Raw genomic sequence first — 12,822 nt, 5'->3', positions numbered from 1 at the left:
GGCCATCCCTGGCCCAAGAGACGTCCGGCTTGCCTCGACCAGGGCCTGGTGGAATCAGCTCCCTGTGGAGATCTGGGCCCTACCGGATTTACTTCCATTTCGTAGGGCCTGAAAAATGGAGCTGTTTCGCCAGGCCTTCGGTTGAGGCAGGCGGACGTCCCTTCATCCTACTGCTTATACCATCTGTTACCCTCCCCCACAATAGGCTATAAAATCACGACAAGTCGGAATATTTGTTTTACCTGAAATATGTGCCTGCCCACATATGTATATTTTTGTAGCTGTATTTTATTGGTATATTATTGAGTTACTACTGTGTTTTGTTTTACTACGACTGATCCGCCCTGAGCCCGTATGGGAAAGGGCAGAATATAAATTGACCAAATAAATAAATAAAATAAATAAGTGTAGATGACAGGGGAAGTCAATGGCAAACCACCCTGTAAAAAGTCTGCCATGAAAACGTTGTGATGCAATGTCACCCGAGTCGGAAATGACTGGTGCTTGCACAGGGGACTACCTTTTACCTTTATAGAATAGTGGTATTCTCTTTGCCACTCACGGAAAGCAAAATTTGTGGTTATTATCAACTAAAAGAGACACGATACTGCATACTCTGCACACTACCCAAACAAAGATATACATAAATAAGGTATAACACAAAATAAAATTAATACTGGTAATAGATTTAATATTAATAGCTGTATCTTAATCAGCAGAGTATCTCTGAGCATGTCTCTCCCCACCACTATTGAACCTTGTGTACAGGAGGTATGGTTAAGAAAGCACGAAGGTAAAGAACTGAGGAGTGATCACGAACAGAGATGGAAGTAAAGGGTGCTCAGACTTCCTGTTGGAGTGGTCTGCTTGGGTTTAGGCACTATGAGCATTCTGCTTCAGAGCAGGCTCCAGCAGTGGGAGCAGTGAATATCCTTTACTTCTCTTGCTGTCCTCTTGCTTTCGCCTTGGCACAAGGCTCACAGGTAACAAGATATGGCCAAGGCTATTTTGCCTCACGTCAGGGAGACAGCTAGAAGACAGAAATGGATGTAAAGGATGTTCAGGTTTCCCACTGTGGCAGCTGAGCCAGCTGGCAGTACTGTGCAGCCTCCCTTCACAGGAAGCTTGTGCCCCTCTCATCCTCTCCTCAGGATGAGGCACAAAGTCATAGCAGCTCAGGTGAGAGAATGGAGGACAGTCAGTTGGCCATGGAAAGAGTAAAACCACCAGCTCCTTACTGTGGCCAGCTTGTTTTTTTCCTGGATGGCTGATGTGCTGGTGGCATTATTCTCTCTTCTCTGCAGCAGGCTGCTCTCCTCCTGGTAGCTGCCCATGTGCTGGGATGACAGCATGGAGGCAGCAGAGAAGGGGCTAGGGGTTGTTGGAGGCCATGGGCATGATGCCCTTTCCACTCCCACAGGGTGCCTACCACCCTCTAAACCAGAGGTGTTGAATTCATTTGTTATGAGGGCCAGATCTGGTATAAATGTCAGTTAGTTGGGCTGGGCATGCATGCCATAAAATGTAATGTGAGGTATCAGAGATATAAACTTTATAAAGGTGATTTCAGATGTCAAATGGCAACAGCCATACCTCCAGTATCTCATGTTACATTTTATGGCATGTGTGGCCTGGCCAAACAAAGTGACATTTATGTCACATCTGGCCCTCGAAACAAATGAGTTCAACACCTCTGATCTAGAAGCATTTAGACTTACTTCCAGTGGGTAGCCATATTGGTTTGCAGGAGAAGAGCAAGATTTGAGTCCAGTAGGATCTTAAATTCCAACAAGATTTCCAGAGAATATGATTTCAAGAGTTAAACCTCCCTTCATTAGACAAAGGAAGCTTTTACTGTCTCTGAAGCTTATACCCTAGGAATCTTGTTGCTCTTTAAGATGCTACTGGACTCACATTTTGATAGCCAGTTATGGTGTTACTGACATATTTTGTCCATGCCAACATAATATGTGACTATTGTTCATATTAACATATATAATTAACTTATTTGCAATTTGATAATTTTTCATGTAATATATTTTCTATTCACATGCCCCCAGCTTTTTGAGGGTAATAAAAAGTATGAAACATTTTTAAATAAATAAATAAATCCAGATACCATTAAGCTGTGCTTTTAGCAATGCAGAGCAGCTTTCCAACATAATTTTCTTCAGGTCATGATCTAAATTCTCCACATTCCCTTTCATTCTTTCAACATTCTTTCATGCTTTAGAAGAAACAGAACTGCCAAAAATAAAGGGTCTTAGGGCATAAGCTTTTCCAAGTAAGATCCCACTTTCTCAGACGCATGAAGTATTAGCAGAACAAGAATTATAATGGTAGGCAGTTATTAAAAATGATGCCAGTAGGTCAAGCAGTTCAAAAATAAATGAATAAGTAAAAATAAAACGACTTGCTTTGTGTGCCCCCCCTCTCAATCCTTGTGCTGTTTTGCATGACAGCAACACTTTATGCATCTGAGGAAGTGGGTACCAGTTTCTACCACTGAATGGGAAGTCCCTGTCTCTGCACAGTTCACCCTTCCCACAGCCCCTCAAAGATGGCCAGCTGTTAGGTAGTACTTGTACAGGGCATGTTAATTTTAGTCTCCTCTTTTCTGTGATGCCTAAGGTTCCTTAATACTAAGTTAGCAGTGCCCAGTGTAAATATAGGACTCTAGACCAGCAAATGAGAAGGACTTTTAAAACGCAATGGCTTTGAAGTCCAGAAGATGAAAGCGTTCTTCAAAGTATTCCATAGTGGAATATTTTAATAAAGTGGGCAGCATTATTTGAGTGGAAAGGTTATGAGTGGCTTCTTTCATGAAAAAAAAAAATCCTTTGTCAATCACTTGGTACAGAGACCGAAATTTACATTCCTAATTTTCCCTCCCTGCTTTTGTTTTGGACCAGTTCACAAGTTAACAGTGGACACACAGTCAGTGCACAGGAGGCTGGCATGACGAAGGCGGGAAGGGATGAAAATAAAAAAACCAGGCTGTCGATCAGATCATAGCGTTCCTCGATGCTTTGTCTGGAAAGCTGCGATTCCACCAACGTTTTGGCCCACTAGTTGTGTGTCTACCCACGCAAGTCTTCCAACACCGTCCGCTCGCGGGAAAGGGCGGGATATAAATCTAAAAATTAAATTAAAACGTAGACTATAGACTAAACCTTGAGTATACCTACAAAAATTGTATTGTACAAAACAGGCTTTTCCATTTCTCCGCTTCCCCAGTCTCTTGCGTTCAGCATCGCGTCTTCGCTTCGCTACCGGAGTCCGGCTACCAACGCGCTACACCGAACACATCCCGCGGCTCTCTGTTTCTCCCTTCTTTACTGGCTACGATTCGTGGCCAATAGCGGCGGAGGGCTGGAAGTTATCATTTGCCCATTGGTTGAGAGGCCTCTGCATGACGCGAGCGGGCGGGGGAATGGGCTGCCCGTGCTGTCATCCGGCCTGCGCAGGCGCAACGCTCTTCTTCATTGTTGCAATTGAATCAAAGCGACGGGTATCTTTTCGTGGGCACCTTCTTCTGCCTCCTTTTCCCCTCGGGCCGGAGCTGACTCCAGCGCAGACAAGCAGGCAGGATGCCGGTGAGAAAACAGACCCAGATTTAGCCCGCTTTTACACCCATTCCCTGGCGCCGGGGCCTTTTTATTCCTTTAACTCCCCTGTTCCCTCGCGGGCTGGAGCTTCGTTGTTAGGGGCGGTGCTGTGCTGGAGACCGGGCTTGGCCTAGGGCTGGATGGAGGATGGCTAAGGGGAGGGCACTGGTTTGGACTCTCTGGAGCTGAGAGCCCGGGATAGGAGGTGCCTTAGCAAAGGTGGAAGAGATGCTTGTTGCTGCGGGCTAGCAATCTCTAGGTGGGGCCTGGAGATCTCCCGGAATTACAGCTGATCTCCAGACCCCAGAGCGTAGTTCTCGTGGAGAAATGGCTTCACTGGAAGGTGGACTGTATGGCGTTGTACCCTTCTGAGGTCTCTTCCCTCCCCAAACCTCCCCAGCTACCACCCCCAAATCTCCAGGAATTTCCTGACCTGGAACTGGCAAACCAACCTCTTGTACCTTACTGAACTAGGATTGTCGACAGGCCTGGAGAAAAATATCCTGTCCTTTTTAATAGAAGCTTAATGTGTAGAAACAGGAAGTTGGTGCTTTTTATGATATGGAGGTAAGTAGCATTGCCTGGTTAAGCCTTTATAAAGAGCCAGGATGTCTTTCTCCAGGCCTGTTGGCAGTCACTCCTGATCAGTTTTTGAAATAAAGTTCCATGTATGAAATGTATATGGTCATAATCAGGGCAACTCTTTGGATATTTGAGTGCAAACAGAACCAAAGCAGGTGTGTGTGGTGGTGATGGGGAGATGGTTATGCTTTACTGCGGCCAGGTAGGGGGGGAACGAGCCAAGGCTGCAAGCAGATTGGCCTGGTATCTGGTCTAGTCATTTCTGAAAGGAGTTAAAACAGACCCCTTTTTTCCTCCCATGACATAGTTTATATACGATGGGATTGGGTGCGTCACAGGTTTGTAATGGGCTCAAAGAATGCTTTGGGCCCTGAGTGCTAACATAAAGCAAATATGCTGTTCTAACAGCAGCATTTACCATGTGTATTAAATGACTGTGTTGTATCTGGAATTATAATTACATTCAGGGTTCAGGTTTTTATGTTAGGGCTATCTGAGGAATAGATCTTTTCTAAAAAAACATGAAATATGAGGATAGTCCCTCTGAGTATGTGCTTTCCTTTTTCTAGATTCGAGTCCAGTGCTAACAAGATTTTTAAGATATAAGCTTTCAAGAGTCACAGAACTCTTCTGGAGAGCCTTTCAAGTTTCTTAGTATTGTATAGGATTGGAGGATCCAATGAAGTTTGAATCGTTACTTGGGATGTAGTTTTAAGATGGTAGTCTTTATATTTTTGATGACTGATCTGTTGAATTTAATTTTAGTTTTGTTGCTGTTTTTAGTGTACTTTGTAATTGCAAGAGATTGTTTTATTCTTTTTACTCACGTTGGGTTGCATTTACTGGGAGAAAGACAGGCCTCTAATATTTTAAAGGAAAAATATAGAAAGCCTGGACTTCTTGGTCCTTTTCTTTAAAAAGTAACTGTGTCTCAAAGGTAGTTATTTTTTAGATGGCAGGCTAGTGATAGTTGGATTCAATCCAAACTGGCTGTGTGCACCTCTGATCTGGATTGAGAACAGATCACCACAATATAACTTATTCACTATCATTCCCTTTTGGGGGGTTTTTTTCTGAGTCAAACACCTGTATTTATCAGTTCATCATGTCCTTAGTACAACTTGTTTATTCTCTCCATTTTATTAGCTGCATATTGGCTCTGGCTAATGGTTGAGGTCAGTTTAAAGAAGTCTTTCTGTAGACTCCTCTAGCCCTGGCAGTTGAACATGCTATTGAAGTTCTAGGCTCTTCCATACAAGGGGATAAATCCAGGTGGGCAGCCACGTTGGTCTGAAGCAGTAGAACCAAGTAAGAGTCAAGTTGCACCTTTAAGACCAACAAAGTTTTATTCAGAATGTAAGCTTTCGTGTGCTAGAAGCACACTTCATCATACTGATGAAGTGTGCTTCTAGCACACGAAAGCTTACATTCCTTACAAAGGAAGGGAGTTAGAAAGAGGTGTAGAAGGAAGGTTGTAAAGATGACACCGAACACTGAATATTGTACAAATACTGAGCTGCTAATTGTTCTCAAGACTTTTTGACTGCCTTCAATAAAATGTGCTAGAAAATCCATTTTAAGTTGATTACTAGTAGCGAGTGTATCGATAAATATAAAAAGAAACATTTATTTACTTTTCTATTGCAATTACTTAAGGAATGTGGAAAGTACAATATATTTAAGACACTAATTAAAAACCTTTCTTCCTTTTCTATGCATGCCAACGTATGCAGCTTATTGCTGAAAGCAGATATCCTTTATGTCTTCTTGTAAGCTGTATGCAACTTGATTTGCTTAAATTTATATGCCACTCCAAAGCAAGGCTCTCTAAGTGGTGTAAGTCTAATGGAGAGCACATTTAATGGAGAGTAGCATGAACTGATGGGCTGGCTGGGGCCATGAACAGAAATGCTGCTTGGCATCCTCTTCCGTGCTCTGTGAGGCCCCCAGTTTATTGGTTTACCAGGGGTGATATGAAGTGGACTGAAAGATGATTAGAGTGATGCTGGCAGCAGACTCAGAATGAATCAGGCAGAGCACATCATAGAGTCCATTTGCAGCCGATGAGGTGGCAGAGTCCACTTTCTTCTATGCCACTGTTGAATCAGCAGAATATTGCCCAGCTCAATTATTTAAAGAGACTGATCACCTGATAACACCTACGTCTGATCCTGCCAGAGGTGAAAATTTGGCCCATAGCTCTGATGCTTTTGCAAGGTTCTTTGCTGGCAAAATCTCATGCATCCAGGGCTTATTTTTGAGCAGAAACACACAGGAATGCAGTTCAGGCTGCCTTGGTGCCAGGGGGTATGGCCTAATATGCAATTTAGTACCTGCTGGGCTTTTTCTACAAGAAAAGCCCTGTGTGAAACAATGGTAACATCAGGGAGTGTGGCCTGATATGCAAATGAGTTCCTGCTGGGTGTTTTCTACAAGAAATGCCCTGCTTGCATCCATTATGACTTGGAGGCCAGGTTGAGAATAGGCGTGGTATCTTAGGTGTCAAAAGCATTTGCTTATTCTTTTGTTATCAATAACATCAAATTGACAATGTCTATGGATTTTAACTGGGACCCTGGGTGTGTGAGTGCCACCACCTGTACTCTGGAACCATGCTTGTCCTGACTTTGAAAATCTTGCTGTTAAAAAAGTATTAGTGAAAATTGTTAATGCCTCCCTGATTGAGGGGGCTCTCCGTTGACCTTTGAAGGAAGCTGTTATTAGACCTCTGCTCAAAAACCTTCATTGGCTAGAGACGAGGTGGCAATTTTAGGCCATTATCCAATCTACCTTTTCTAGGTAATGTGATAGAGCATATGGTGGCAGACCGGTTTCAGTGCTTTCTATATGACACATTTGCATTTGACCCATTTCAGCCGGGTTTCAGGCCTCGTTTGCTACCAAGATGGTTTTATTTGCGCAGGTGGACAATCTTTGCTTAAAGCTGGACAGGAAAAACTCTTCCCTCTTGATACCTATTAGATCTTTCAGCAGCCTTTGATGGCAATTGACCACTCCATTCTTATCCACCACCTGGAATATGGAGTTGATGATGTTAAAGGTGTAGACCTTCAGTGATTTCACTTTTTTTCTGTCTGAACTAGTACTTTGAGGCTGTGATCAGGTGGCTAAGGCAGAAAAAGTTGACAAGACTGGTAATGTGGGTTGAGAAGGCTGATATTTTCATCCAGCGAAGACAGAGGTCCTTTGCTTGGGTCGCCGTGGTCTGGGAGGGGAAATTCCCCTTCCAGCTCTTGACGGTGTGCCACTGACAATGGCGCACAGGGTCAAGAGCTTGGGGGTACTACTTGAGCCTGCCTTAACTATGGAGGCCCAGGTAGCAGCCACAGCTAAGTCCGCATTTTTTCATCTTAGGTGGGCGAGGCAGTTGGCTCCCTTCCTGGAGCAGGACGATCTGGCAACAGTGATCTATGCAACGGTCACCTCAAGGTTGGATTACTGTAATGCCCTCTACATGGGGCCGCCCCTGTGCCGAACCCGGAAGTTGCAGCTAGTGCAGAATGCCGCGGCTCGGCTGTTATTAGGGCTCCCTAGATTGGAGCACATTCAGCCGGGCCTCTGGGGACTGCACTGGCTGCCAATAATATACCGAGTCCGGTACAAGGTGCTGGTTATTACCCTTAAAGCCCTATATGGCCTAGGATCTGCCTACCTTAGGGACCGTCTCTTCCCATATGTCCCCCAGAGAGTACAGCGATCTGGCTCTCAAAATCTGCTCGTAATCCCCAGGCCAAAGGAGGCCTGCTTGAAGTCAACCAGGGACAGGGCCTTCTCAATCACAGCCCCTTGCTGGTGGAACCAGTTACCGGAAGAGGTCAGGGCCCTGCGGGATATTGGACAGTTCCGCAGGGCCTGTAAGACAGTCCTCTTCCGGTTGGCTTATAACTGACCGGCACCAAAATACTGAAGGAAGTCTATAGATAGCACACTGTTGGATTGATGTATTGATATTAATGTTTTTATTATGTAAATTGCTATTGTATTTTTTTGTATTTTAATGCCATTGTATTTTAATTTTGAATTTTATTGTTAGAACTTTTATGCTGTGAGCCACCCTGAGCCCGCTTCGGTGGGGTAGGGCGGGATATACATCAAAATAAATAAATAAATAAATAAAATATTTGGGGGGGACTGGATCCACTTGTCCTGGATGAAGTGACATTTGCTTTTTCAGGGAGGGCTGAGAGCTTAGGGGTGCTCATGGACCCTGCTTTGCTGTTTGAAAAGCAGGTTGGTATGGTGGCCCGGAGTTCCTTCTTTTGGCTTCGTCTTGCTCACCAGCTTTCTCATTACCTAGACTCAGCCAATTTGGCTACACTAGTCCCTGCTTCTGTAAACTCAGGGTCAGCTTGTTGCAACGCACTCTGTGTGGGACTGCCATTAAAGACAAGTGGGTAACTACAACTGTTGCAGAAGATGGCAGCCCAGCTACTGTCGGGGGCTAGGCCACTGGCAATATATGTTGCCCATTTAGAAACAGCTATGTGGGTTGCCAGTCTGTTCCACAATTCAATTCAGGATGATGGTTATGATGGTTATGATCTTTAAAGCCTTTCATGACATGGGAACTACTTATATGAAGAACTGTATCCTTCCCTTGTGTTCCTCTGTGCCAATTACAGTCTTCAGGCACTAAGGTGGCCCATACAATATTGACTAGAACCTGGGTCTTTTCCGCTATGGCTCCAGCTCTGTGGAATGGACTCCCTGAAGAGGTGAGGATATCCCCCTCCTTTGAGAACTTCAGGAGGCACTGCAATCCTGCCTGTTTGTGAAGGGGGTGCTGAGGGGGTGTGAATGACAGGCATCTTTTAAGGGCAGAGGGAAGGACAGATTTAGAGTCCGTTATTTTATTCTAGTTTTATTTGGATTTTTAAAAAATATTGTAGGGAAAGGAAAGGTCCCCTGTGAAAGCACCAGTCGTTTCCGACTCTGGGGTGATGTTGCTTTCACGTTTTCACTGCAGACTTTTTATGGGGTGGTTTGCCATTGCCTTCCCCAGTCATCTACACTTCCCCCCCAGCAAGCTGGGTACTCATTTTACCGACCTCAGAAGGCTGAGTCAACCTCGAGCCGGCTACCTGAAAACCCAGCTTCTGCTGGGGATCGAACTCGGGTCATGAGCAGAGCTTAGGACTACAGTACTGCAGCTTTAACACTCTGCGCCACGGGGCTCTCTGAAAAATATTGTAACCTGTGCTGAAATCTGAGGAAATCACAAGATACAGAAGTTTTAATTAAATAATAAATGTAATGGATTTAGATGTGGTCAGTTCAAATAGAGAAGGCTTTTCAAATTTGTAAACTGGACTGATAATATGTATGGCCCTGTAACTTACACCCTGACCTTACGATAGTTCTTCTCAAATGCTTCAATTCCAACAGAACTTCAGAGTTTGTGAAACATTTTGAGGATGCTTTTTTACAAAGCATTTATCTTAAAGAGATGTCACTGCCACAAGTTTGTCTTTAAAATGCAGAGTTGTCTTTTTGTGGGAGAAGTTTTGAAGTAAAACTGGAAGTTACTTCAAGGATATGGTATGATAAGAAAACTCTGGAAAAAATATCATATTCCAGGATGATCCAGTTAGGAATGTTTCATGTGTATGAAACATAAAACATAAAGTAGGCTGTTTCTTGAGAAATTATTATGTTTTAAACTTTGTGGGTTTTACTGCATTGACTAGCTTGCTGTCAAATGTGTTACATAGAAACAAGTCAGAAATTCAGAGCAAGTTACTGTAGTAAAACGAAAAAAGTGATAAAGATGATGTTTGTGGTCTACAAGTGAAAATGTTTTTTTTGGGGGGGGGGGTTGGTAGGAGGGAACAGTTCTTCTAGTGTCAAAGGTGAATGTGCTAATGACATACAACAGGCATTTGCTACCGCTGATTGCTCCTGTTCCCCTGTTTGTTTTGGTAGTTTTAGCAGTCTTCTGTGGCAATATAAACTTGGTGCAGAACTGTCAAACCCCGATAACAGGTCTCTGTTCTAAAGTGGGCTAATAATCTCCAGCTAACCTAAGAAAGAGATGCTTCCAAGAAGGTCAAAATGTTTCTTTTTTTCTTCTTTTAATGAATTATAATTTTGCTTTTTAAAATGCAGATTAACAAATCAGAGAAGCCGGATAAACCTGACAACTCTGACAATGTCAAGGTTGTTGTTCGCTGCCGACCTTTCAACGAACGAGAGAAAGCAATGTGTTACAAGATGGCCGTTAATGTGGATGAGATGAGAGGCACCATTACTGTCCACAAAACAGATTCTTCCAATGAACCTCCCAAGACATTTACATTTGATACTGTTTTTGGACCAGAGAGCAAGCAGCTTGATGTTTATAACTTGACTGCGAGGCCAATTATAGACTCTGTTCTGGAAGGATATAATGGTAAGTGCTTCTTGGTTGTATGAAATGGCACTAATGATAGCAGGGGTGGGAGTGTTGTTTGAAGGAGGAAGCCTTCTGCGCAGTCCTTCCATGGCAATCCTAAGCAGGTCTACTCAGAATTTTATTCAGGTGTATTTAGTGGGACCTTCAGGAAAGTTATTTTAGGAGGGCAGTGTTAAGCTTGTTCAGCATTGCAAATGCATAGGGTTATTTATGCAGATGCTTGTGCCTAAGGTTGTACTAAATAAATATCAGCTATCAACTATTTACTTCTTTTTGGTATCTTCTTGTTTTCATAATTAGCAAAGGAAACATTATTTTGACTATTTTGGCATAGGGATTGTGGCTTTTTCGTGTCTATGTGCTTAGAGATTCTCCCCTAAGTCTTCAGACCACCCCATCCAAGCCCTATGAAACAACACAAATATGGGGGAGGTGCTCTGATTTGCTTTGAAGGCTTGTTTAGAACGACTGGGATTTTTTACCGCCTGCCCTTCTGTCATCCTAAATTTTGCTTGTGTGTGATGCCAGGAAGAGCGACAAGATTATTTATTTTCATTTGTGAGGGATGTTTGAGGCAGATTGAAAAACTACTAGGTCTGGCAACCTTCAGATGGGCTTCAGCAAGATGTCTACTTCATACCTGAAATAGGTGGGACTTTAACTTAGGTGTCTGACCAGCACTTTGTTCTTGTTATTTTCATTCTACTAAGTGCTTGTGTGCATTGTAAAGAAATATTAGAAGAATCATTGTGGTCTTATAAGGCTTTTTGTGGTATATTCTGGACTTTATATGTGAAACTGGAATTATACATATTTATTTATTAGTGATCATTTGCATTTTTTATTTTTCATGGATTTGTTTGTTCATACGGTCTTGTTTCCATGATTCTCTTTGTATTTGGCTTGACCTTCAGATGGGGCCTGGAGACCTCCCAGAGTTATAACTGATCTTGAGATCCCCCAGAATTACCAGAAAGATCAGCTCCCCTGGGAAACTGGCAGCTTTGGAGGGTGAACTCTGGCATTATACTAGGGATCGCCAAATTGTAGCCTTTCACACATATTGTGTGGCTCTTGAAGCCCTGTTAGCCGGCTTGGTGAAGACATTTCTCTCTTTAAATTGCTTCTTCAAACCAAGCCAGGTAGCAGCTTGGAGAATGCATTTAAAGTTAAAATTGCTTTATTTCCACCTCTCTCCCCCATCTGTTTTCCTTCCTTCCTTCCTTCCTTCCTTCCTTCCTTCCTTCCTTCCTTCCTTCCTTCCTTCCTTCCTTCCTTCCTTCCTTCCTTCCTTCCTTCCTTCCTTCCTTCCTTCCTTCCTGTCTTGCAGCTCTCAAACATCTGTCATTTATTCTGTGCAGCTCTTACATTAAGCAGCTTTGGCCACCCCTGCATTATACCCTGCTAAGGTCCCTGCTGTCCCCAAGCTCATCCCCCAAATCTCCAGGAATTTCCCAACTAAGAGTTGACAGCGCTAATGACAGACTTTTAGAGAAATGTAAATGGAGATAGTAAAACTGCTGAGACATTGTCAGAAAGCGTTCCCTGCATTTTATCTGCTTTTTAGGGCTAGGTGAGTGTTTCCACATAGTAGTGTGTTGCAGCAGAGGCTTGAAAATACAACATTAGTTTAACATGTAAAAACAAAATGTCAGCTGCATGACAAGTACATGAAGGTTCATGCTCTTCATTCTTTCTGATGTCATGGTTGCCTGTGATGCTTGGGCCACCACACAAAACATGCCGTTACAATCGGTGCACAAGACAGGAAAATTGCCTTTTGTAAACAACAATGCAGTTTAATTCAGAACTGTAAAGCACACATTTCTTTGTAACAGAAGTACTGAATAGAGGAGAGCAGTCTGGAGCCCACGCAGCAATTGAATATGCAACTATGCAATTATTGTATTAAAAACCATTCTCTGGTAAGGCTCTATACACTTGCCTAGATCAGTTGCATATTCAGATTAATACACTGCTGGGTTGGGTTTTTTTGTCTTTATCAGAGAATCCCTGTTCTCTTACCCATGCAGTTCTGGTGGGTCTTGACTTATTTGTGTTGTGAAATTCCTGATATTTGCAAAGCTGATTGGCTAGCCACATGAGCTGTTTTTAGTAGTTAATAAGCATCTGATTTCTTTTGAAATCATATGCTTTTTCATGAATTAAAAATATTTGTGAGTACTTGAACAAAAAATAGCTGATCATATTGCATACGGC

The 12,822-nt window shown here is 43.1% G+C and overlaps 1 protein-coding gene across 5 annotated transcripts in view; it reads left to right on the top strand.

Annotated features, from left to right (window-relative positions):
- Window positions 1–3,442: 3,442 nt before the first annotated feature.
- KIF3A (kinesin family member 3A) overlaps window positions 3,443–12,822 on the top strand; it is a 34,623-nt gene continuing 25,243 nt past the window's right edge. For 3 of the 5 annotated variants that reach the window (XM_060240507.1, XM_060240505.1, XM_060240504.1), the window contains exon 1: window positions 10,311–10,599. In XM_060240507.1, coding sequence (XP_060096490.1) covers window positions 10,311–10,599 — 289 coding nt within the window. Of the gene's footprint in view, window positions 3,597–10,310; window positions 10,600–12,822 lie in introns of those variants that run through there. The other 2 variants (XM_060240506.1, XM_060240503.1) reach the window with 1 other exon arrangement.

The sequence above is a fragment of the Heteronotia binoei genome, chromosome 5 (genome assembly GCF_032191835.1).
Source record: "Heteronotia binoei isolate CCM8104 ecotype False Entrance Well chromosome 5, APGP_CSIRO_Hbin_v1, whole genome shotgun sequence".
NCBI classification, from domain to species: domain Eukaryota; kingdom Metazoa; phylum Chordata; class Lepidosauria; order Squamata; family Gekkonidae; genus Heteronotia; species Heteronotia binoei.
Note: the sequence above shows the minus strand (reverse complement) of the source record. Positions and strands in the feature narration are given on the sequence as shown.